Source organism: Colias eurytheme, chromosome 15 (assembly GCF_061535395.1).
Source record: "Colias eurytheme isolate Ceu_HAF_F1 chromosome 15, ilColEury1 Martin Lab GWU primary, whole genome shotgun sequence".
Taxonomy (NCBI): Eukaryota; Metazoa; Arthropoda; class Insecta; order Lepidoptera; family Pieridae; genus Colias; species Colias eurytheme.
This window is the reverse complement of record NC_142994.1, coordinates 8,376,795-8,404,168: the sequence shown is the minus strand read 5'-3', so window position 1 is coordinate 8,404,168 and position 27,374 is coordinate 8,376,795. Positions and strand designations below refer to the sequence as shown.

General features: G+C 32.2%; 3 protein-coding genes and 1 pseudogene across 5 annotated transcripts; 3 read left to right on the top strand and 1 right to left on the bottom strand.

Annotated features, from left to right (window-relative positions):
• Positions 1 to 4,892: 4,892 nt before the first annotated feature.
• LOC149902477 (retinol dehydrogenase 12 pseudogene) lies at positions 4,893 to 5,877 on the bottom strand (annotated as a pseudogene).
• Positions 5,878 to 9,813: 3,936 nt separating this feature from the next.
• On the top strand, positions 9,814 to 13,109 carry LOC149902476 (lipopolysaccharide-induced tumor necrosis factor-alpha factor homolog). 2 transcript variants are annotated; one of them, XM_090110312.1, is made up of 3 exons: positions 9,814 to 9,932; positions 10,879 to 11,159; positions 12,515 to 13,109. In XM_090110312.1, the coding sequence occupies exons 1-3, from the start codon at positions 9,921 to 9,923 to the stop codon at positions 12,618 to 12,620; spliced, it is 399 nt and encodes a 132-aa protein (XP_089966438.1). In that variant the 5' UTR covers positions 9,814 to 9,920; the 3' UTR covers positions 12,621 to 13,109. The 2 variants fall into 2 exon arrangements, with proteins under 2 accessions (XP_089966438.1, XP_089966439.1); XM_090110313.1 differs by lacking the exon at positions 9,814 to 9,932 and adding an exon at positions 10,177 to 10,257.
• A 1,473-nt stretch (positions 13,110 to 14,582) lies between these two features.
• Positions 14,583 to 16,741, top strand: LOC149902475 (lipopolysaccharide-induced tumor necrosis factor-alpha factor homolog). Its single transcript, XM_090109776.1, has 3 exons — positions 14,583 to 14,634; positions 14,982 to 15,271; positions 16,493 to 16,741. Exons 2-3 carry the CDS (start codon positions 14,988 to 14,990, stop codon positions 16,590 to 16,592), a joined length of 384 nt encoding a protein of 127 aa, XP_089965902.1. The 5' UTR covers positions 14,583 to 14,634; positions 14,982 to 14,987; the 3' UTR covers positions 16,593 to 16,741.
• A 3,774-nt stretch (positions 16,742 to 20,515) lies between these two features.
• Positions 20,516 to 26,933, top strand: LOC149902474 (lipopolysaccharide-induced tumor necrosis factor-alpha factor homolog). Of its 2 annotated transcripts, none has more exons than XM_090110250.1 (3): positions 20,516 to 20,538; positions 23,690 to 23,831; positions 26,165 to 26,933. In XM_090110250.1, exons 2-3 carry the CDS (start codon positions 23,695 to 23,697, stop codon positions 26,265 to 26,267), a joined length of 240 nt encoding a protein of 79 aa, XP_089966376.1. In that variant the 5' UTR covers positions 20,516 to 20,538; positions 23,690 to 23,694; the 3' UTR covers positions 26,268 to 26,933. The 2 variants fall into 2 exon arrangements, with proteins under 2 accessions (XP_089966376.1, XP_089966375.1); XM_090110249.1 differs by lacking the exon at positions 20,516 to 20,538 and adding an exon at positions 21,936 to 22,061.
• Positions 26,934 to 27,374: the final 441 nt, after the last annotated feature.

Here is a 27,374-nt window from a genome sequence, read left to right as displayed (position 1 = left end):
CCGAGGTGTTTTAATTTTTTCTTCTAGTCATTTTCAACGTAGCGGCATGTTGTTTGATTATTAATTTTGTAACTTAAATACAGGATGTTGGTTTTATATTCTGATCTTACAGACGCGCTGACAAATTTAGTCCACCATTTCTAGTTTAGTCTACCAACTCTAAGTACCAATATTAAAACGAATGGATTATCATCACATCATCAAAATTCAGTGGGGTTGAGAACTAAACAAACAGAAGTAACAGAGACGCGAAGAATAAAAAAAGAGGACGAAAACGATAATTCGTTGATGCTTTCCCTTTTCGTTAGGGTACATCACCAATCTGCAAAAAACAAAACTGATGATTCCCAATTGCTGATTAAAAATGAAAAACAAATAATCGACAACAGTGGTGAAAATTTGCTGATCACAATGAAACATCCTTCAGTGGTAGCAGATTTACTCATTTAAAATGTATCGGTGAACAGCGTAAAGGAGAGGAGGACAGGAAAACATTATGAATGTGGATGGTGGATTGTATACAGGGTGTAATCGATAAGTATGTGCAGGCGATTATGACGTTATTATTGCAGGTATCAAAAAACTTAAAACTGATATCGAAATTACTTTACCTAATGAGCAAAATGACAATGATAACTTTTTAAAAGTATAACGAGAAATATCTAAAAAATTTACTTTATAAGTACACTCCCATATCAAAAAGGGAAAATGGGACTAGTAGAAGTTAAATGTCTAATTCCGGCAAAAGACATGAATGCGGAAGATGCGGTTAAAAAAAAAATTTAATATTTGAAATACAATGCAAAAAATAACACTTTTGTCATAGATAAGAATCATGACTATTTTTTCCAAATTCAGGGACAACTAAACGTTGCAGAAGCAGAAGTCTGCTTATTTGCTGTTTGGACTGGAGTGAATCATTCGTTAAAAATAGAATATATAAAATAGAATATATAAAAAAGTATGTAACGTTTAGGCAAAATAAAATGATGGACCATTATTGGATTTTACATAAATTGCCTACTGTCAGAATTGATTGATTCGAGACTTCAGCATTCGATGCCCATCAAGGACCCATCCTATATCATTCAAGCGATTGAAAAAAGAGAGATAAATCCAGAGCAACCGATAAAGCATCAGAATGCTAGCAAAAGATTTATTAGGTTTATCAATATAAATCTATATATTATACATAATATAATAAATCTGTAGAAGACGCGAAGACTGACATCCGCGCGGACGGAGTCGCGGGCGGAAGCTAGTCAGAAATAAATATCTTTTGTTTTCATTTGCGTATTTTTCTATTTTATAATTTTTTAACACAAACATTACATTTTTTTTATTAAATACAAAATTTGTTTATCCGTTTTATTAGTTAAACTGAACAACTTTCACTAAGAAACTTAGGTCGAAAAAAATGTATAGAGTTATGAATTTTGTATGAAAAGCTTATTTTTTTTTTATATTTCGTCCAAATTTCTTTGTAAAAGTTGATCAGTTATATAAACATGAAGTTGAAGATATCAATAGAAAGTATTCGCAAATTTTGTGTACTGATAAAAAAAAATCACCCGGTGTAATTTTCACGAAAATTGTTTCAAATTGTCATTTTTGGTACTTATTACGAATATTAAATTATGCATACGAATGATTTAATTTTTAAAAATTAAGTGGAGCAACTTTCCCTTAGTACATTTGTATTATTTACATATAGGATGACAGGATGCATTTGTTTGCACTACTAGACCAAGCCCTTAATAATAGCTCATCATATTATATTGTCAGACTCTAGAAATATTATTCAAGATCGTATCTATAATTATATGTAACTAGCAATCCTGGCGAACTCCGTTTCGCCACCAGAGATACCTACCTTTTCTTTGCTATAAACCTCACGGAGCCCGAGACCTTTCCAACGAATGCAAAACCGTGGAAATCAGTTGGTGCGTTCTGGAGGTATAGCGTCAGGAAGGAAAACCAGACTTATTTTTATATAGTAGATTACATAAAGAAACAACAACAACCGACTATCAAATTTGAAATTCACGTACAGTCAACAAATGATCGAAGATCAATCAGCAGTATGTTTTAAATGCACACAAATATATGCCATTAAAAACTACGTGAGGCGCGTACAAATTGGTTCACTGCAAAGTAGCTAACGTAAATTTTGCCATTACATGTTATGTAAAAAACTGTCAACGCTTGCGTTGCTGACTGTACATGGTAAAGCATAGTCGACGTTTCAATTAGGCAATTGCTTGCTCAGAGCCGGGTGTAGGACAAATAGAGACCAGCACCCTCTATGCTGTATTAAGTGCTCATGATTCCGACCAATACGCTGATGAGATGACTGACGTATGCAATACATTACGAATCTATGCTATATTGGGACCGTATTGGGATATTGTGTGAAAGTAATCAACGTGATTGTATCCAAAACGGGATAGGGAACCGTAATCATTTTAGCAAATATAGAAGCGAAACAATCGTATATCGAGAAATGAATGTACGATTATTGAGTACTTATAGGGGATCTTGCATTAATGTCCCACAAAAAAAATGTCCAAATACGAAATATTATGCTTTCTTCTGTCTAATCATTCACTTAAAGCTTAGTTCGTAGCTATATAAGATAGCAGAAATATTGTTATTGGAGAGATAGAAATATTTTTATTCAAATAATGTTAGTGACATTTTAAATTTTACTTACGTGGAATAAGATAAAAAGGGAAGTTAAAACATATTGGAAAGGATTTATCTGCCTGGGTAGAATCTAGATAATGTCATACGTTCGCTTTTTATTTCAGTGGCAGATGTAGGGAATGGCTTCACTGGATGCTATTTGTTTGGAGCAAATATTAAACTTTAAATTAATGAAAGGGAAAGTGATGGAACTGTTTATTTGTGTTATTAAGATTTATCGACGAATATTGGAAGTTCAAGCGCATTTAGTATACCTACATTATTTTTATAATAGTCTATTTTACCTTTTTCATATTCTTTAAACATATAATATTATAATACTACAATTATCTCTATATTTCTGGTAAAGATGCTGGTATACCTACTAAAATATTAACTGTTGATGTTGAGATGTATCAACAGCGAAATTCCAACTTTGAAAACAAACTGCATTTTTAAATTGTATCTATAGCTCACGTAACAACAATACAAACAAAAAAAAACAATTCCTTTAAGAAAACAAATGTACAAAACGTATGGTAAATACGAATCGGAAACAAGGTAACCCAGCCTACGTTATCAGCTGAATTTCAATGCAGACCACGTTTTGCTTCTGTTTTGGGGATTGGATACCCGCCCTGGTTTAATTTTGTCAACGATCGGCCTATAAGTAAAATATATGGATGTTTTTACGCTAATACAAAAGGTACGGTTTTAAAGTTATTCATATTTTGTTCGCCTTTATATTTCTTGTTCATGGAAATATTAAGTATTAATGCAAGAGTTATAAATAAGATGTCGATTTATTTTCGTATACACATTTTATATTTTTCCTGCTATAACGATTTTGATATTATAATGAAAAGTGAAAATGTTTTTAATTTGCCTGGACATAAGTACCGTTACCTATGTAGACTTTGTCTATTTTAAGAGTTGCTAGATAATTTTTATACGCAAGTCTCGTAATCTTTGGAAATAATTCAAAGTAAATAATAGGCATCGAATTTTCTTTTCTGATCATTTTATAATGCGTGTGCGTATATTGGAATGAAGCCAGACTTTCTATACTACTGATCAATAATAATAATATTCTATTCAAGTGTTATCATTTCACTAGCTGTACCCTGCGGTTTTACCCGCAGTGCTCGACTCTTGTTGGTCTTAGCGTGATGATATATAGCCTATAGCCTTCCTTGATAAACGGGCTATCCAACACCGAAAGAATTTTTCAAATCGGACCAGTAGTTCTTGAGATTATCACGTTCAAACAAACAAACAAACAAACTCTTCATCTTTATAATATTAGACATTAGTATAGACTAGCTGCTCCGTGCGGTTTCACTCCCGTAAAAGTTTAAATAATGTTTTTAATTTTTGTGCGTTGATTCAATTCAAAAGATGTTCTTCTATCAGTAAAGTTATTCCCCTATTTATTATGTAAATTAGGTGATTTCATTCTAATTAAAATTTATTTATTGGCAATAATATAATTCGCCTGGTTTGTATCGGATTGTCAAAACACATTTTACTGCAATTACTACAGTAATAACATACAATCTTTGTAATAACTACACGTGTACCTACTACTTTAAACCTACTGAGGTTTCATATCACCTTTATTTGCATGATAAATAAGAAAAAAAATAGATAACAAAATAATATGAAAAGATATGGAACAAAAATTTATTTTACAATAATAACTATATGCAATGGGTTGTAAGTCTAAGAAACTCTAATCAATTTCCTAGACTAATTATAATAATTTCTGTAACTGCGAATACCTACAGAAATCATATTACAGCAGTTATCAGTAAATTATATACTTAGATAAAATAAATGAAACAAATAAAAAAAAAACATTTATTAGATATGTTATTAACAAATATTTTTACAGTAGAATATTTATTGCTTAGATAATTTCTAAGAACAAATCAATAACTATAAACTAAACATAATGAATAACTTTTATAAATCTATATTTTTTTTTATATTTACCTACAATCCCATCTTCCAAAAAAGACCAGTTGAAATCGGTTTACTTTAATTAATGCGAATATTCATCGATTAGGCCTAAAAGGTTTCGTTTAAAGAATTAAGTAAATATAACAATAATAAGTGCCTTGATATGACTATATCAATAACCTCGTAGAGCCGTACATATCTGTGTTAATATCTCACATATTATAGATCCAATTAATAATACAAAATCATTGTTTGATCAACTCCATAGTTTTCTGCCATACAGCTTCCGATAAATCCTCATCTTGCGCCACTTTCGAAGGTTTTCTTAACTGGCACTCCATATAATATCCACCAGATTGTTCCTCAAATTCAGGACTTAGACATAAATGTATGACCGTTTGTGCTCCCTCCTTTGGAACCTTAAAAAATATCGCTATAGCATTTCCAACAATATAACCTAGCCACGGTGGTACTTTTTGGAACATGTTGGTGCTCACCAAACCAGGGTGCAAGCAATTGACAGTCACACCCTTTGGTAACCGCTTGGCAAGCGCTCGCACCCATAATATGTTTAATAGCTTACTGTTATTATACCTCACCATGTAATGAGACTTCTTTTTTGCCGCTAAATCATTTAAATCCAATTTAGGTACATAATGCATGAGTGAAGATACAACGACGATCCGGCTCGGAGCTGATTCCTTCAACTTATCCAATAACAAATGAGTTAACAGAGCATGTCCAAAATGATTGATCTGCATGATCTTGTCAATTCCATCTTCAGTGAGACGATTCTCTAGACTGCCGACTCCAGCATTGTTAACCAAAATATGCAGCGGATCTGCGCTTTTGTTGATATCTTCGGCGAGCTGCCTAACGCTTTTAAATTTGGAGAGGTCCAAGTGTTTATGTTGTACGTGCGGGTTCCCCGTAGTGCTGATGATGTCGCTGACGGCTGCCGCGGACCGGGCGACGTCTCTGCTCGCTATGATGACCTTCGCCCCGCGGCTCGCCAGCTCCCTGGCCGTCTCCAGCCCGATGCCCGAGTTTCCTCCCGTCACTAGAGCCACCTTCCCGTTAAGCTTCGTCTTACATCTACACACTTCTTTCACTGGTTGGAAATAAAGCCGACATCCAATGATAAAAAGAAATAAAGTCACAATTATATAGAATAACACTTGTAATAGGTAAACGATACTAAATATAAACATCGACATTGTGCCTCACAAGCTAGCGCAGCGGTCGATTACTAAGTCTGTTGTGAAGTGATAAAACATGAGTCGATATAAATAATTCCAACGTCTCGTTTAACTATAAACGTTTGTAATTGTTATAACTTGTACTTAGGTAGGTACTTTTTGTAGATGTGATTTACGATTATTTCTCCATTTTGAGTAACTCTAACAATGACATCTTATATAAAAAAAACACATATTTGGATTTGGTATCGATCCAGTAACACCCCCTGTTATTATTTTTTATAGAATTTTCGTACGCGTTTACCCGCGTTTTAACTCAGGGTGCTATTGCCTCCCGAATAAACTAACGGTTCGATTTCGATGAAACTTGGTATAATTATACCTTATTATCCTGGGCATAAAATAGAATACTTTTTATCCTGAAAAAATACGTAGAAAAAAAAATCTAAATTTTTCAGTTTTATCCATAGACGTTGCATTGTTCTGTAGAACCGCGAACACACGTTGCGTTACCCGCAGTGGATCCAGCGCCGTAACCTGTAGCGCCAAAAGTCGGATTTGGCTTGAACCGTTTGCGGCACACGCCGGCCGCACCAGTAACACCCCCTTTTTTTTTTTTTTTTTTTTTTTTTTTTAAGTGGGGAAATCTTCTTAGATACCCCCGGCTCCCGGAGATGGAGCCGTGGTTATGTCGGATTTCTACCGACTAAAACCCCACTCTGTTCCATCGCGCTGCTTTGGACGGAACTGCGGGAACGGTTACGACTCTACCGCGTGTCCCGCCCAGCAGATGCCCGTTTCCAGGCCCACCACTAGAACCCCCCTCGCTGGTGGCTGCTGGAACGAAGGCTTACGCCACCTACGCGCAGACAATGGATCTTTCCCCGCTCCATCATCCGCGTTTCCCCGAACCCCCGACCCCAACACCGTCCGGCCGGAGGGTACACGCCGGAAGGTCCTCCGATGTGTGAAATACACGTCGGGGGACCCTCCGGCGCACTTTTATAGAGACTACCTCGCAGCCCCCACCTCACCAGAGGTGGCGGCCCTCGGTCCGGCCCCACGGACCGGATTACGAGTTGGCAGACGGTCGTTTTACAGCGGCCGCCGCCCCACACCTCTCTGCAGGAGTCTCCGCGCGTCATCACAATGACGCGTCGGGATCCCGCCCTCCGCTGCACGGCGTGGCTTGCTAAACCAGCGAGCCCGCCGCGCCGCGACCTTTGGCCGCCATCCACCGCCGCATAAAAGCCGGCTCCTCTCTGGTCCACAAACAGGACCTCTGCCGTCAGGTCAGTCGAGGCTTTCCAACCCCAACTGCCGTTCAGCGCCACCTTTGCCTAGTGGACACGGGGTCCGCCAAGCCACGACCTCTGGCCGCCATCCCACGCCGCTCACAGCGGCCGCTGGGCCACACCTAGCCCTGGCCGTCGGGCCGGTCGAATCTCCCCGACTCTAAACCAGCCGTTCAGCCCCTCGCTGGTCCAATTTCGCTTCACTCAGAGGGCCATAACTCTGAGCTACTGAGCCCCTCCGCCGCGACAAGGCCTGGACCGTTGGGGGGACCAGTAACACCCCCTGCTATTTATTTTTTCAATATTTTCAATGTACAGAATTGACCTTTCTACCGATTTATTACATATATATGTAAAATAATATGAGTAAATGGGATTAACGTAAAAAGGTGCACTTCTTGTGAAATGTTTATCAGATAAACTGTGATTCATTCGCCTCTGGCTTATCTTTGGAATGAGACATCCGTACTTAATTCGTGTTCATTTTACTAATAATAGAAATTCCAAGTTTCGTCCTATGGCAGAATAAACATTGGAACAAACATAATAGCTTCAAATATTATAATAAGTAGTTAAGATTCGTGACGGTAATCGATCTTTACTAGTTTTATTCATTGAATTGGTATTAATTATTTCTGTAGAAATATTCCTAAAATAGTTGCCTATTAAATAAATGTTACAAGCACAGAAAATATAAAATATCAGTACAAACGAATAATTGTAAGCAGCTGTATCACTCACATTCTGCAGAATATTTATCAGAATAACTATGAATAAATTGTAATGGTCCTCTTTTTCAAAAATGCTTATATCATACAGATATTTTTATGAAACAGACGTGTACGACGTACGTATATGAACAATAAAAGTTCTCTAAATGATAGATTAGGGGCGTATATTTTTATTCTGTTCGTGCATTAGTGAAATAGCTTTTCCATCAAGATTAACTTATCTCTCCTGACAGCGTTTCTCATATGTTCGGTTTTGACAACACTGCTAATAATTGTTATTGTTGGCTGTACAGGCTTTTTTTATTATTTGTGAGATAATTATCAACATCTGCGTTTGAATGGTTTTCATAAACTAGAACTAATTTAGAGCCTATTTGATGGCAAGCACTAATTGGCCTTCAGATAATATTCGAAAATGTTTTCAAAACTATTTTTATTAGAAAACTTGAACTGTGATTAAAATTTCGTGCAGATTTTGGACGGAAAAATAACATCTTACACTAACACTGTTATAATCCTTCAATGATTAAAATGTTCTTAAACTCAACTCAAACTCAAAACACTTATTCATTCAACTAGACTACTTTTAGAAGCACTTTTTAATCAAAATACAACATTTAATATTAACCACCGGTATTTTAAATGAGCTACTTATTTAAATTTTTAAGGCAAATCCATATAAACAAATACACTACAAATGGAAATGTAGAAAATAAATCATTCCATATCTCGGTTTTTACGTGTGACTTTTAAATAAAAAAAAAGATTTCATATCAAGTACGTACATGGGTTTTGTTGGTAATTAGAGGGCGATAAGAATAGTTACATTTATATCTTATTTTCATTAATATTTTACAATAAATATATTGCTTTGTCTGTTCTAAAATCAGTTATCGTTATCTAAGTATATCAGGTAATACGTTACACGAAGAACATTATCTATAGGTATTCGAAAGTTATTTAGGGTTAGGTGGCTATTTTTTAAATTTTAAATTAAACCTTAGTCAGCTGTGAATTAATAGATACGTGACGCAAAATCTTTGTACCACTTTATACATAAATTGGGCGGAAGTATCATGAATTATGGCATACTTCTAGTTACCATAGAGCAGGAGAGCAGAAAGCTCAAACAATTTTTCAAATTCACGCACATTTTGTTTATAATAATTTGACTAGTAGAGTCAGTAGTCAGTTAAAAAACTATGACTAACTCATAATTATAATATTATGACCTCTACAAATACTACCTCTATAAAAAATAACTAATTTATGCTAGTTGCAATAAATTAATAAAACCGGCCAAGTGCGAGTCGGGCTCGCGCACAAAGGGTTCCGTAGCAGCAAATATAATAAATTACAGTTAAATCAACCTATCTCAAAAACTATAAGAGATACTTTGATCAAACCAAAAATCGTTGAAAGAGTTAATTAGCATGCATCACCTCTATTTTTTTTAGAATTTTATACCCCGTAGTTATAAAAATAGAGGGGGGGGGACATACTTTTTACGACTTTGAGAGCTGATATCTCAAAAACCGTTCACTTTAAGAAAAATGTTTTTTAGAAAACTTTATATCATTTTAAAAGACCTTTCCATTGATACCCCACACGGGTATGTACATCGAAAAAAAAAAATTTCATCCCTCAGTTACATGTATGGGGGGCCCCACCCCCAATTCTTTTTTTTACTATTTAGTGTCATATTTTTGTAGCGGTTCATACAACACATATTCCCATCAAATTTCATCACTGTAGTACTTATAGTTTCCGAGTAAATCGGCTGTGACAGACGGACAGACGGACAGACGGACAGACGGACATGACGAAACTATAAGGGTTCCGTTTTTGCCATTTTGGCTACGGAACCCTAAAAATGTAACAGAACCCACAAAAGTTTAGCCTTTATTTTGCAGCACACGTGTTTATCAAAGGAGCTAGTTGATCGACTGTTCAGTCGAAGTTGAAGCGTGATAAAGAGTGCTAATTCGTGGTTTTTTGTGAAAATTTCATTTAACGCATTCCCAAGGATTTCTTTTAGTGTTTAAAACATGGACAAAAATGTAAGTTCATAAATATTTTGCACATTAAAGTAGTAAATTATTATCTTAAATACTTAATAGTATTTGTAGTTATTGCAGTCTCGTATTTTCTATAAAATTGTTTATTTAATTAAATATACGTTAAAAAAATACTTATGTAGCTTTTGTAACACCCCAAATATAAATGAAATACACATACGTCATCAAATCAATATTATTTGATAAAAGTATGATGTCATGAACGCTACCAAATAGATAATAAAATAGTGTATACGTGTCCTTTCATTTGCAAGGTAGTTTTTCATGATAAGCGTAAAAATAATTAACTAACGGGTGTAATTATTGTGTAAGTGGCAATCTTCGATGTACAAGCATGTAAAGTATAGTTTTTTGTGAAGCTATAATATAATTATGTGATTTAGAACAAATGAATCGATGGAATTGAGATCGAAGCGAAAAGTATTAGAGTCAATTGTAATTAGAAATAATATATGAAATAGGTTATGAAAAAAGAAAGTTACACCTAGTCAATGTTTCCTATCGCACGATTGTATTCGCTCTATGACTAATCCCTGTAAATAATTTTAGCTGAAATAAAACAATTAAGAAAATGCGTTTAGAAACACTGCTATAAAGTAGAGCCAATAATCAATATTCTTTTAAAATTTACCGAAATATCCATCACCACTATCTTAAAATCTAATAAATAATACCTAATCAGTATATTATCGTTCCAAAATATTTCTAAGAATACTATCGTAGTTTATGAGAAAATGCAGGTTCGATAACCGCTTCCGCCATGATAGAGGCTAATACTCTATCGTTAATAAAAATGTTATAGATAAAATGAATCGCAGGCTCATGCATTATAAAAACTGTTGCATGTTTATTCATCTTCCTACCACACATACTTCTTTCACTGTCCAATTCTTCACTTAAAATAAATCAATAAAAATTAAAATTTCAGACAAACATGGGTGGTGAACAACACACGTACCCACCTCAAAACCCACCACCTTACCCTGGCCCGCCCACGGATTATCCCGTCACCAGTCAGCCTCAAGCCATACCAATGCAGGCTACAGTTATCCAAGGGACCAACGTTGTCCCCGTTATAGTCACTAATGCTATGGGCCCGAACTCCGCGATAATTGTATGCGTCTCTTGTGGGCAGCACATAACAACCAGGGTGGAAAGAATGCCGTCTGTTAGAACGCATTTATTCGCTCTTTTAATTTGCTTAATTGGGTGAGTAATGATTCTTCTGGCTTCTACTTTAAAGGATAAATGTAAATTTGATGAACCAGTAATAGACTATAGTTTACATTTGTGTGGATCAAAGTGACTCTCGGAACAACAATGAGTTGAGTGAATTCCAAAGATTTCGTTTGTTCATATTATGTTGTGTATTATTATTCTACTGATATTTATTTTCACATACGCGTTTAAAGAAGTAATAATTAAAACAATTAACTGCTTCAAAATGTGAAACAAATAACGTCGTCGATTAGCATTTGCGTGTGAAAACTCATTGCATTGGAGACCTTCGAGTGAAAATATAATATAACATTAACATATTCTTATTATTGCACACACGAAGTAAAATACTATGAATTTCTCTATATTCTTTTGTTTAGATATTTTTACGTCAGAAATAATCACAATCGTGAAAACATTTTGATAATACTCGATTGAATGTTATAGATTAATGATAGTGGTATTGATTGAAAAATTACTTTAACGCTATTTATCTATAGAAATCTTAATAAAAATTGCTATTCCGCAATAACAGGTAGGTATGAAGTTTACACAGTTACAGCATACATGTGCCGTGTTTGGAATTATTAAAATATGGAGCGATGAAACGATAATAATTTGTATAAAATATGAAAAGCGAACGTTTCATGAAACTGTTTTATAACATGCAAATGTTTTGACTGTAACCAGCTCATGTTTTCCATTAAAATATAACGCGGGTCAAACTATGTGGTCTTATAAATTTTAAAATAACATAGAAACAAAGGGCATTTAATGGTAATTAATTTTATAAGGTATAATTTTTTAATTACGTTAAAAGTTTTGTAAACGTTAAGCGCGTCACACACGGTGAAGCTATACTATAATATTTTATGTTAAGATTCTCTAATATAAAATATTACAGTATCATAGGTCATTTGTAACAGGATGGCGGTTATACAGGGGTCTTAGTACGCAATGACAAAAAGAAAAATGATGGTCAGAACCCGATACCTTAAGATACTGTGACGCGCTTGATGACTACAAATCAATATTTTTGTCAAATCAATGAAATTGATACAATCAAATGTAATAATGAAATTGATACAATTCCATATTAAGTCAACAGACTTCTTATTCTATTACCTTTTTGTAATATTATCTTGAAAAAATTAATGCTGCAGCCTGCATGAGATTTGATATGACATGTGTCTCTCATGAGATTTTAAATGGAATCATTAGTTACCTAAAACAACTTTTTATTCCAACCCCGTAACAGTTTAATTTCAGTCCCAATAAAGTTGTTAATAAATGCTATATTAAAAACAATGTTTGTATTATTTATAACATTTCTTATTTGTTTACAGATGCTGGCCGTGTGCGTGTTTACCCTACTGTGTGGAGTCTTGTAATAATGCTGACCATTATTGTCCTAATTGTAACTCGTATGTAGGTTCATACCGTGGAGCGTAGTTCTTGTATTGTTTTTATTAGTCACGAAATGAATAAAAATAATATTACGCTGTTTCTTTATGGCAATTCATGTATATTATTGAGCATTCAATACTTATGTAGGTATAGACTATAAATATAATGTAAATTATTTACGATCAATTTATTGTAATAGAAAAATTATCTACAAGAAATTTAGTCATAGAGTTGGTACCCAAACGAACATTGAAGGCTATTTTTATTTATTAAGTATATGCATGTGATACGAGTAATACCTTCGCAAAATTAATTCTTATGTAAATTAGCTTGATATTTAAATAAAAGTGAAATGAATGCGTAAAAACATTAGTATGTAAAGACAAGGAGGAAGATGGTATATAATGTTATTTTAATACCTATTTATATAAATATTATGTACGTATTAGGTATATTATTATAATTATTTAACGAAATTTTAGATATAAATTATAGTTATAAGACTAGAATAATTTGTTTTAAAATTTAAAAAAAAAATCTTATCTTAATCTTAATACTATTATAAAGGCGAAAGTTTGTATGGATGTATGGATGTATGGATGTATGGATGTATGGATGTTTGTTACTCTTTCACGTAAAAACTACTGAACCGATTACAATGAAATTTAGCACACATATAGAGGGTAACTTGGATTAACACATAGGATAGGTTTTATCCCGGAAATCCCACGGGAACGGGAGCTATGCGGGTTTTCCTTTGAAAATGCGGGCGAAGCCGCGGGCGGAAATCTAGTTCTGTATAAAGGAATATTGTATTATGTTTCTGTGTACACAGTACGCAATTAAGATACATAACATTAAAAGATAGTTTCACTACTTACTGATGATGTCCCTCATGGACTATTAACACTTTGTGACGTATATTTTCATTTCAAACAAAAAAAAAAATACACGACCAATCATAACTTCATACATTGTCGAGCATGATAATTTTTCTTATCGTTGTTTTTTAATAGTTAAAAAATCATTCATAATGTGATTCATTTGTTTTATTTTATTCATTTTAAAACGCATACCCTTATCTATATAATGTGCATATGAAATTATTATTCTTTCAGTCATTGTATCACAAAGACGAATATTTTATTATACATAATTATTAATTTATTTTAATGGTCAGTTGTACTTTTTATATTCTAAGTCACTATTATGCAGTTATTTATATTTATGTGAATTTAAGGTAGATAGATAATAATAATTAAAGTATAAGAATGAGGAAAATTCATTACTTTTACTTATTAACTAGTTAAACAAAATGAACCAAATTGTAGTACAATTAATTCATTTATTTAATGAGAAATAGTTAAGCTATTTTGGTGATTTATTGTATAGTTAATTTAAAATAAAAAATTATAGAGAATAACATTACAGTACAATTTTTTCATAATGAAAATAAATGTTATTTATATTGACTTGTTTATTTTTTATTTTTTATGCCATTCCTAAATAATATACTGTAAGATGAATTCCCACTTTCATATAAAATGTTGCCAAGACGTGACTGTAGGGTTTATACTCCAAAAGTTTATCAGATATTATGTAGAGCCAAGCATCTAACTCTACATCTCTTAACTCTACAAGATCTAAGCAAACTCTACACCGCAGTTCATAATATGAATAATATAATATCACTACATATCGCTTTCTCTGTCCATAGGTATGCTTAAATCTTTTTTATTTTAGGTTTTAGAGAAAGCGGGCGAAGCCTCGGACGAAAAGCTAGTAAATAATATAATATAATATCATCTTTTGCAAAGCACCCAAGAGGTGCACACCATAATTTACATTTAAATATTATCTCAAATGTAAAGAATTCGACCTGTTGCGTTTGAAGCTTAATATAGATGTGAATGATATGAATCATATTCGATAAAGATAACATTTGATAAATGAAACTCTTATCATAGAATAATATCAACATGATACACAAATATTCAATATCAGTCAATGCGAAAACAGTGCCGTTTGGAGGAAAACTTATACAAAAGAAATAAAAAAGGTAATTTTAAATTATTTAATATCTCATGTTATAGTATAATATAGGGACACCGTTTATATAGATAGTTTTATGATCAATAATATTGTTACGCAAAAGTGATTTTATGCAACAACTTACCGTTTTCTGTGAAAATCGCATACACCAATTTTTTGACCCTTGATTTTGATTTCTTTTTCAGTATATAAAGAAAGAATAACGTTTTTAAGTACAATTTATGCATGGGAGTCATTACATTTTACCATAACTTCATCATCATAACATATCATAACGTCATTAGAATGTCCCTCACAATAATTACCGTATAACCGTACGTAACCGTATATTTAATTTTAACCTTAAAATTTCAGGATAAAATGGCAGACGAAAAATACCCTAGCCCACCACCCTATTCGCCTCCACAACCAGGCTACACATACAATCAACCAAGTAACACATACAACCAACCAAACCCGGCTGGTTCCAGTCCACCACGAACCATCGTAATAGTGGACAGTCCACCAGTCATAGTGGTCAACAATTTGGGACCATATCCTACATCGTGCTACTGCAATACATGCAAGCAGCAAGTTACAACATATACGCGGACGGAGACTTCGTTGAGGACACACGTGGTCGCTGGGCTCTTGTGCCTTTTTGGGTAAGTCGTACTAAGGTTGTACTAAACAAGAGATACCTACAGATATAATCTAAAAAAAGTATACCTTACTATTCGAGAATCTTCCGTCCTTTTTGGGCACATTTATGATGCTGATTTGGGACCTAGTAAAGTTATTAAAGATGTAGAACCTTATAATCTTACTCTACGGACAACCACGTCCAGTTAATTGGTGGTTTAATTAAATACCAGCTAGCTGCTATGTGAAGAATGGAGAGTATGACCATACTATGGACTCTATAATATTCTCTCTATAAACTTTTAAGCTATTGCATTGCATAGCTTTTATCTCAGACTTTGAGGGCGGCGACCGAATGTAAAAATTCCGTAACGAAAAAACCTAACACCCCCCACTCCAACCAGCACACCGATGCGATGCTATGCAATAGCTTTACCGCGGCAGTCCTAGAGTGCCACACGTATTTTTTCATTGATATTTTTTTATACGCTATGTTTCTAAAGATTTTACGATGTATATTTGTGATAATATTTAGATAATTATGTCCATTTAGCATTTTATAACACTGGACAATTAAAAAACTAAGCGTTTATAATTGATTTAATTGTAAGGTGTTTGTTATGCAATTGACTTTACCAAGGTTAATAAAGGTGCCCGATGTTTGTTGTCCAAGTACGGGTCAATCAGGTTTATAAAATTGTTTATGTCTATGTTTACTTGAAATGTTTAGTTAATTTATTTATATTCTTGTAGAAAGTTGGGTAATTGATTCAATTTATAATAATTTTGTGAAGGTTTTTAATGTTTAATGAAGGAATTTAATTTTTAAAATATCTAAATAAGTACCAAAGCATTACTACTAAGTTATTCTAAGAATTTTGTGCAATAATATGTTTGCAACCATCAAAACTACATTGCAGAAAGTTACTTGGCTAACGAAATATAATTGTATTCAACCGTGAAGAAGCTAGTCAGTCAGAGATTACTGTTTCTATATCCAAATATTTTTTTTTTATTCAAGTACATATATAATATTTGCCAAATAGGTAGTTTGTGTATGATAACATGATGATAAGTAAATAATTGTAAATAATGACATAGTGTTTTAATAATAATTTACCAACTATTTATTAATTAATATCAACATTAATTCTCAATACAATTTGTATTTAGAGAGAATTATTATAAAGGGACTATTTATGATAGTTTTAAAACCAATTAAGGGAATTCTTATTTATTTTCAGATGCTGGCCGTGTGTTTGGATACCGTATTGTACAGATGCCTGTAAAAAAATTCAGCATTATTGTCCGATATGTAACACTTATTTAGGCTGCAATATCTAACAAGGAAAAGGGAAGCCAGAGTTTCAAGGATAAAACAATAATCGTTAACTTTAATACGCAAGTCGAGCTACGTTAATTAAATAATTTTGAGGAAAATGATAAACTTTTTGGGTGTTCATATCTATATATATAAAACTCAAAGGTGACTGATATAGTGATCTATCAACGCACAGCCCAAACCACTGGACATTAATCTGAAATTTGGCATGCAGGTAGATGTTAGCACGTAGGCATCCGCTAAGAAAGGATTTGCCGAAATTCTTGCGGAAACGGGGAAAAACGGGGATGCACGTACAAAGTCGTGGGCGGAAGCTAGTTATCTATAAAAATGTATGTATCTAATATTTTAAATACAGTTAAATAATAAAATAAAAATTGTAAATATTTTAACATTTGTATTCAATTTACCACATTAATTTTCGATAAACTGTATATTTTTTAAATATTCTTGCGTCATATAAATATTTATTAGGCGAATCCGCACAGAGAGAGCAGCCTCGATATGCGTTTTCCGCGGGAGGCAGGTCTATCTATGTGAAAGTGGCTTTTCCGAGGAAAATGGCGCTGCTTCTGCTATCCGCCTATTGGTTTGAAAAGTTATACCAATTATACGCTATGCAAAACGATATAGTTATTTTTGCATTTTGACTCAAGCATTTTCAATGAATACCTATGTCTATTTTCATTTTGTGAGTCGTTTTGGGATAAGTGTTCCTATTGTTTATATTTTATAATCAAAAAGTTTTTGGATATATTATGTATGATAAATTGATAACCTATAAAAACTAAAGGTAGTATTTTTAATGGATATTGAATGTTATATAAATATAAATAATTATTTATCGGATAAATTTTAATGAGAGGGTATTATATTATAATAAATAATTTTGCATAGAAAAATATAAAAAATAAATACTTGTCTGGCTAAACACATAATGTAGATTATTTATATTATAGATTGGTTATAATAATTATTGTTTTGTAAGTATTAGGAACCTGATTATAAAATTGAATGTAAAGAATTAATTGTACCTGGTGTCGGCGTTGGTATAGATTTAGAATTACAAAAATCACAAAAATGTAGGTATATAAAATATTACTTTTCTCGGGTTTATTAATTATTATTATGATGTATTTTTTGTTTATTAGAAACTAGGTTTCCGTCCGCGGCTTCGCCCGCGTAGTAAAAGAAAAACCCGCATAGTTCCCGTTCCCGTGGAATTTCCGGGATCGAGTCATTTTCCCGGGTTAAAAAGTAGCCTATGTCCTTTCTCGGGTATCATAATATCTCCATACCAAATTTCATGAAAATTGGTTCAGTAGTTTAGGCGTGATTGAGTAACAGACAGACAGAGTTACTTTCGCATTTATAATATTACTAGCTAAAAAACCCGGCTTCGCCCGGGAGTTGATATGAGATGACGTGGTAGAGTCGAAGTAAAAAAATAAACTATGACGTAAAAAGTAAAAAAAAAAGTTTATTGAAAACATTTTCTCATTATTTACAATACTTGTTTATAAACAACATTTTTCATTTTATTGTCCGGAGTATAATATATACATAATTTTTTCGGATTTCCTACTCTTGAGCAAGCTACATATAGCTGACCGTGAGAGAAGCAGGATTCTTTGAGGTTAATGCCACAACATTATTTTAAAGTTTGTCCTTGCGCTTTGTTAATTGTAAAACTAAAGGCTATTTTATTGGAAACTGCAGTCTTTTAAATTGAAATGGCAATTCCGAAGAGATCAGAGGTATTCTAGGTATAAATACTGTCTGTCCTTTGGTCTTCCCAGAAATAAGTTCAGCTTCAATGATATTATTCGATAGCTGTTTTACGATCATTCTAGTTCCATTACATAATTTTGGGGAATTGAGATTTCTGAGTAGTATGATTGGAGTTCCAATTTTCAAACGAAGGCAGTGTAATGGCATTCCTGGTACTTGTAAAGAGTTTAGAAATTCAGTGGGGAAGTTTTTCGCTGTTCAAATTAAACTAACTCTGGTGAGCGACACCGGGCTCTTATATATTCAGAGACACTTCAGAGAGCTAGGCTCTAGAATATTCGAGAAAAATATTTTCTCTCTCACACCTTCTAGAGTATTCTGGTCATTATCGTCCGCCATAATAAAAGGTTCTATAGCGGTAGCATTTGTAGTAAAAGCGCAAAATTTAAAAACCTTAATTTTTTAATGTTTTGAGAACTAATTTGGATAACTAATTTTATGTCGCTTTAACTCCAAAATATAAGTTAGCTAATGACGTATAAATACACAAAATTTAATAACTTTATTATAGCAACAAATTAAATTTAAGACTTTATTGAAATTGGAATTTTAAATTTCATGTCACTACTACACATGCTACAATTGCTCGCAACGCTTTTGGAAATTCAGCCCAAACAATCGTTGTCCTGAATGAAGTTTAAATATTCGATAACAGATGGCGCCACTATGCAGGGTTGGAAAGTTCCTTATATCTTTAGAAACACGCCCTTTAGATTAAAACGGGAACTTTCTAGCTTCTGTAGCGGTAGCGTACGAAGTAAAGGCACGAAATTTAAAAACCTAAATTTTTAAATATTTTGAGAACTAATTTGGATAACTAAAATTATGTCGCTTTAACTCCAAAATATACGTTAAATAATGACGTCTAAATACACAAAATTTAAATTTAAGATTTTATTGAAATTGGAATTTTCTATTTCGCGCCACTACTACACATGCTGCAATGGCTCACAACTATGGAGACTATAATACACTATGACTATTGTGTATAGTCTCCGAAGTTCAAATATTCGATAACAGATGGCGCCACTGCACTTAATTTCCAAGTTGAATGGTCGGAAAGTCCCTTATATCTTAAAAAACATGCCCTTTAGATTAAAACGGGTACTTTCTTGTTCGAGGGGGGACAAAGGGCTATCACACCACATAAGTCCCTTTATCGTGTCGGGACTCCTTTTTAAGTTTTATCGGCACGCACATTTTATCGACTTAGTTTTATTATATATATATAGATTAGTAAGGATAAATGGATTAAAAAATTTAACTTTTCTTTTATTATGGCAAGTTGAACGTTTTAAATTGTGTTGATACTTTTTTAAGTGTTTATAAACTAGTAGAAACGGTATAAATTAGGTAATAAGCATTTTGTTCTATATAAAAAACTACAATTGACTAGGAAGGCACTACGTGCAACTTTTTATTGAAAATAAAAACTAACTTAAATGTCCTCCTTTTTTATTTGATCTCTTATGAAAAACAGACTACCTTTGGCTTTACGATCATTAAGTTTGTTTATTTTGTCATATAAATTGCATTTTGTTGCATGTCCCAGAGGAACAGAATTAACATAAACAGATGCTGGAATGCAGTTTTTATTTGGAATTTTTGTTCAATAATATATTGCATTGTTAAGTTGAAGAAATTTGAGAAAAAATTGGTTCGAAAAAATGATAGGTAATGAAAGTAATCGTCTTACGGTGCATTGACATCAAACGAGTGAATTCTATGTCAAACTCTTGCTCCTAGCTCTAGCTCTATGTTCGTTTGATGTAAATGCACCGTTAGATATAGGCAAAATGAAGTTACATAGATATAGATATACCATTTATACCTTAGAAACATAATGTATTTTCTTCAGTAAATAATATTACGGTCTATACCAAGGTAGCGATTTATTTATAACCCACCCAGGGCTTTTAAGACGGCCGATTTCTAATAGTGTAGCTAATTTCAAGTCTTATGAATTTTATTATACTTTTCACATCGACCAAAGACTAAAGAGATTATAGATATTATTTTCCTCAACATTCCCTGATTTATAAATAGGTCACACAGCTGTATACTGTTCGTGGTGGTGTTGAAGTGAGACGTGTTTTAGTAATCGTAGTGCTATTCCCGTTAGAAATAACCTATTGTAGTAGTTTATTTATATAAAAGGTATGTTTGAACATATTTTATGACTGAACATGTGTACTTTATTTTAAACATAGGTTTTTCCTGTCAAAAGACACGTGTAGATTAAAAAGATTGATTTGTAATTACAGTGCACATGTTGTTTTAAATGTGTTGGCTATGAAATCATTTTATTGATAATTTTGCTATCGATTGATTGATATCAATGAATTCTTTGAGAAACCCCGCGACAAGAGCAGTGACTTTAATTATAATTAGTACAATTCTTATCATTTATTACGAATAATGTCCATTCGATACAAGTGTCCCATGCTATAAGGTGTATGGAAACTGTATAATTCTACGAACTAGTTGCATTAGAGATTGATTTTTTATAAGGGTAAGTAGGTGATCAACTCTCTGTGGCCAGCTAAGTATGTCTGTTTTTATTAGTCACATTGGAAACCGAATCCTGTAATACCACACGATAATTACTCAATACTCAATCGAAGGCAACATAAGTACATAACATATTATTATGATGGAAAATAGAATTAAATGATAATACGAATAATAATAATTGATTAACATATTATTATATTTATAATTTTACCAAAGTAGGTAAAATTATGAATTAGTGAAGATATTGTGTTCATTCCATACGGATATAAATTCTCAGACGGCTTTTTGTAATCGATTGTGATCTAAAAAAATAGACTAAAACAAATACCATTAATGAATACGCTGCTGCTGTCCTTGAACTAGTAAATCGACGTGGCTCTGACCCGGTTTGTTATTAGTTGGTGATAGAATCAGTATACATTGTATTGTATCTAGATTAATGTTGGATAACGCTTGAATCTATTCTAATGCTAGTAATACGAGTAATGTATTATGCAATAAAACTACAAAAAATAATAAATATATTGTGCTGCTGTCTCTATTATGTATCTTATAGTTATATAGTTGCTGTCTCTATCTCTAGCAGTGGAATGAATATAATATGAAGTTATTTATTTTAATCTAAAGTGCATTATTATTTTGCTATACTCGTAATTAGCTCATGGTCAATTACTATTCAACAGTATTATCATTGTTTATAATAAAAATTCTTATTTAAATTACAGAATAAATAGTTATTGGTTAAGATTTGATTTATAGTTTACCTCTATGTATATAGATTTTCAATGTTATGCAAAATACCGATACTAAACAATTTATTATTTAACGTCGTATGACCGCAATGAATACTAAAATAGGTACTATAACAAACGTTAACCTGTTGAGCGTAAACTGAATGAATCAGGGCCAACTCTAAGTGTTTCCTTCGCTGTATGAATAATTATAAATATAAATACGTCTCCATCTTATCATTAAGATTAACCACTTAAGTAAAATATACTGGAGTATCAAGGGTAATAACTCCTACCAACCAAGCCTGGGTGACTCATGATGACGTCACAGCTGTTGGCCAACACTGGCCTGACCAATTACAATCACGTTCAACAACTTAGTAGCTTGTTGCCAGTGAATGTGTCGAGTCGCTAGTTTATAAATTTTAAATACAGGTATGTTTTAAACCATGTGTGTGTTTTAGAATAACCAAGAAATTTAAAATAATATCACGTTAATACTATATATTTGATATGATATTAATTCTTGATGATCAGTGTAGTAGAGATTGTCATAGTTTGTTTTCCTCATGTTTTGCCGGCAGGCTTCGAAGAGTTTTCTAGTGTGTGTACATAAAGTGATGAAAGAAAGTGAATAAGGTTGCAACTTAGTGAAAGTATATAGAAATCAGCTTCTTTTTATATTTTGTTAAATAAAGATTCCCTTTATATTTCCTTTTATAGAGTCAAGTTGGTAGAGTCTATACTCTATATGTTTAATTAAAAATTTGCTTAACTTAACTTTAAATTTACTTAATTCGAATAGTATACGTGGTATCCTAATTAGAACGTGATTTGATTATACCTAAAAGATGATTTTGATGTGTCGTGATCTTTATTATCTATAAAATAATGAACCGGACGAATAGATAGAGTTTTAAATAATTATAATTATTTTATAATAAGTGTGACATTGAACATTGAACTGTTGTATTGTTGAAACCTATTTGAAAAAATAAGAATAGGTTTTTGCGAGAGCTGTGTGATGTGCATGCGCAGGCGTCCTTGAAACTTATCAAATATCTTTAAACAGTGTATAATATGACAGGTGCTTGGGTTTCCTCGTTATTTACATTTACAAGAAACTTAATTAGCAGGATTTTACACGGGTTCGACATAGAATCGGAACAAAATCTTGAGTTTATCCATTACAAAAAAAAAAAAACATTTTAATCAAGTCTTTCATATACCTAGTCGAAATTAAATTCTATAAAACTTCAGATAGTTACGATTGCAATAACAATTTCAGCAAACTCAGTGTAATATAGTGTATAGTACCAGTATATTATTTGAATCTATGAATTGTGCTTATTCGAGTATGATATAAATATCGCCGAAATCAAATTCGTGCTTGCGTGGTATAATATGAGCTCAAACTTTTTATAATATGTAATATGATACGATGAGGTTCCAATTGGGTACGAACACTAGATATTGCTTTAAACATCATATTTTTATACTATTTCAAATATAAAATTCGATCTTATTTTCATAGACCACCATATCTAATGTGAGTGTGTTCGATCTTTCACAAAAAAACACATTTTTCCCCAACTAATTCAAATTTCTATTACATTATACCACATTATATCCTGTACAACTTAGCTTGATCCTTTTGACAGACGGGAGCCTAATAATGGAAAATATCTAGTAGTCCAGCAGTAGAGTAGGCATATTTATTTTTTTATAATTTTTAGCATCTTATGCAAATTGCAAAAAGCCATTGCAAAGATAGATAGATAATACTTTATTGCACTCACACAAGATTTACATAAAACACAGAAAAAAAAACAGATGCAAGTATGTACAAATGGCGGCCTTATCGCTAGGCAGCGTTCTCTTCCAGACTACCATTAATTTTATACATATAAGATATTATGTCGATCAGAAAAAATTACTTATGTCAAAAAGATCAAGTCACCAAAAGTTGTAAATATTGGGTAACGTTTAATTACGACTCTTAGTTGCGACTATTTTGAAAGAAAAGGCTCAGAAATTAATATATTATGTCTTTATTTTTTCAGCAACAATGAGTAACATCGCACCTGTGGGTCCAAAACCGGGGACCTTGATCTGCCCATCTTGCCGCGCGAGCGTGGTCACCAGAATCGAGCATAAAGCAACTACCAGGACACATATTGTAGCCTTTCTGTTATGTTTGTTCTTGTAAGTTTTGTTTTTAATTTAACAAGAACTTTGATAGAAATTCGTACGTGCAAATCTATACTAATATATTTATTTATTTATTCATTTATTTCAGATAATTGCAATAATCCATATAATTGTAGATTATAGTAGTATCCAATATAGATTAGTATAGATTTGCACTATAGAGATATAGATCTATACTAACATTATAAAGCTGAAGGATTGTATCAATGCGATATCCTCAGGAACTATTGGGCCGATTGGAAAAAAAATTGACCGATGGATATTGAATTGATCCCGATTATAAGTTTATTTATACGTACGTACTACCGGCAAAACCGGGGTCGACCAGAAATTGTAAATAAAGAGATATGATAGAGCTTTTTCAATATTTAATTAAAGTACATGTAAGGAAACATAATAATCATAAATAAAATATGTACGAATAACTTAATATAATCTTCAATAATAATTAATTGTTGTGAAATTTCTCAAAAGGAAAATATTACGAAAACATATGACGCAGACATACATATTCATGATTTGAAACGCGAATTAGATATTTTTTACACGGCTATTCTTGTCACAGTTATTATTATTACCTATAGTTGTTTTTTTTTGTTAATAGCACAGACTAATAATAATATACTACGTATACAATTAATAGTATGAGAATAATCTGATAATAAACGATCGTGAAGCATTATATTTTGACTAAAATTAAGCACAAGACAACATCTCAAGTATCAACTTTATTCGAAATCTGTATTACTTACATCTAGAATTTAATGGAATTTTTCATTTCTCTTTCGGATGTTTTCCACACATGCTTAAGAATTAGTAGTTATCTTTAGTTAATTGTGTTGTTTGTTGCTGTTAAATGTTTGCATCTACAATCGGTAGATAAAAAGATAAAGATGTTTACATGTTATGTCCCTATTTCTCTCGTAAATACACAATACCGAGTTTAAATTGATTAAATTCTTATCAATGTAAAAGTATCGCTACTAAATGCTTCAAATTAAATGAAACGATATGATTGGTTATTTACAAAGACATTCCCTTAGAGTAAGGATTGGTTTCTTTATTGCCAGATGGATGATATATACATACTAACATTTTTTTACGAATGCCTTTACAATTACTAAGATTAAACATTTTGCATAAAATATATTTAATATAAAAATTTCAAATGTACAATTAATTTTTATTGTAAATTTACCATTACACCCTATTAAAATTTCAAACATATTAAACTATGAGTCATTTTGGTTCATAAATTTAGTCTTTAGTCCTATGGCGTGGTTCTAGTTGGTTCAAATATAGGCTATTGGCCCATGACCTCATTTTTAATACAAGTGTTTTTAATTAATCTGGTAAGGATCGTGAGAACCAAGCATTCCTTCTTATTTAGATAAATGGTTAGTTATTTATAAATTTGACAATCATAGACAGATATTTATCATTGTTAGTTTCATAATTATATTATATAATTATTAAGTATGTAATTATTTCTGAAGTAAGTAATAGAGTTTTATGTTTAACATATTTCAAACATATAATTCTAAACAGTTCGGTTGGAATTATTTTTTTGTTAATTATACAGGTAACTAAAACTTATCTGTTCAAATATAGGTACCTAGTAAACTAACAGACGAGAATTCAGATCAAGGCAATCTAGTTGAAGATATTTAAAGTGTGTGTTTTTCCTTTGAAATTCATTTATTGGCAAATATTTTATAATTTTATGAATTATAACTATGTATTGTATGATATATACATCGATATATTTTTAAAAAACGTCGTTATGTTATAAAATATACAATCGTTGTCCGTCAAAACGTCGAAAACTCGGCATTACCGTCTTCCCACAACATTAGGATCTTGTACTAAAATAAATTCTATTTCAAATTCAATTCCGACATCAGAACTAATGATGATATACGTTGATGATATCAATGACCTGAAACCAAATGGCTATCAGTCGAGCAGTCGAGAGTGCTCGTTGACGTCAATAAATGAATCACTTCATAATGTATTTATAATTTTTAAAGTTTCAATATTATAACACCATATTTTATCATACTCATATTTTATCAATAAATAAACTGGAAGCAAAATATTTCGAGAATACTCGTAATTGTTATCTTTATTTATTTCCGTCCGGTCAAATCGGAATAAAAAAACACATATGGAGTAAGTAAGATAGTCCTGTAAGCCATAATGTAACTTTAGAAGGTGAAGAAATATAACCAGTGTAGTATTAAAGTAATCAATTATAAATAAACTCACAAACAATCAAATCCTTCCTATTAAAACATTAATGTATAAATAAATTTTCTTTTTCACAGATGCTGGCCATGCATTTGCGTGCCGTACTGCGTGGATTCCTGTCAAAACGCCGACCACTATTGCCCTAGTTGTAACGCTTATCTAGGCACGTACCAAGCGTAGTTCCTATTCCAAAGACTGCGAAACATTTTTAAACACGTCTTCTATCCAGATGAACAAGCGAGCGTAAACGTAAGATTGTATCAAGCCGGGCAATCTAAACGAACTGGAATTCAGGATAGTTTCACGTAGTCACATTTCTCTTTGTGTGGGGCTTTAAATTTCCCCAGCAAAGTAAAATATAAGTCCAGAGTGGAGCAGAATAGAGGAAATGGAGCGGTTATCTAAAGTCGTGCCACCGCAACGCTCGCTCACACTGAATTTTCCTATAATTTGCGCAAAAAGTAAAACTGTTCCTCATTGCATAAATTCCCCTTTGTCGAGATTGTTTAATTTTACATCTTTTAAAGGTACACGTAGTGTACTTTTATAAATGATAAGATTTTTAAAATTGCATTTGTTCTGTGTTACGTTTTCGAATCTCGCGGCACTCAACAATTATTATTATTGTTATTTAAATGAACTTTTATATTACTCTTAAAAAGATTTATTTTCTTGTATTTCCCAGTTAAGTTTACGTGTTATTTTCAATTTGTATTATTCATTTTTATGTTTTGATTATTGCTATAAATTAGTTTTTTTACATAAGATCTTTATGATTAAGTAATTTGTACCGTTATGTATTTAGATATTACGCTAGAATTATTAAATGAACGTGAGATTATTGTATGAGACTTTTTTTACTAACGCCCGAACTTTAGTACCTAAGTCGATATTTGGACTTATTTCTTCCTTTACATTATTTTCAGCAGATTTTATTTGCAGAATTAATTAATAGTATAATAATAATAATTTGCATGTCTAAGAATCAGTTTTCTCTATAGGCAATGTATTTTTCTTTGCTTTTGATTACTAATTAATAATAATAATTCAACTTCAATTATAAATTTACAAAACACCAGCAACGAATTTTCATCTATATTTAAAACTAGCTGTGCCCGCGACTTCGTCCGCGTGGAATAGTGACTGCATAGTAGTTACTACTTAACTTAATTATTGAGTAAACACGGACTACCATAAATAAGTAAAAGATCTGTTAGTAAAATTTATTACTAAACTGTGCTAAACAATAAAAAAAATAAATGCCTTATTAATTTTCTACGTAAAATT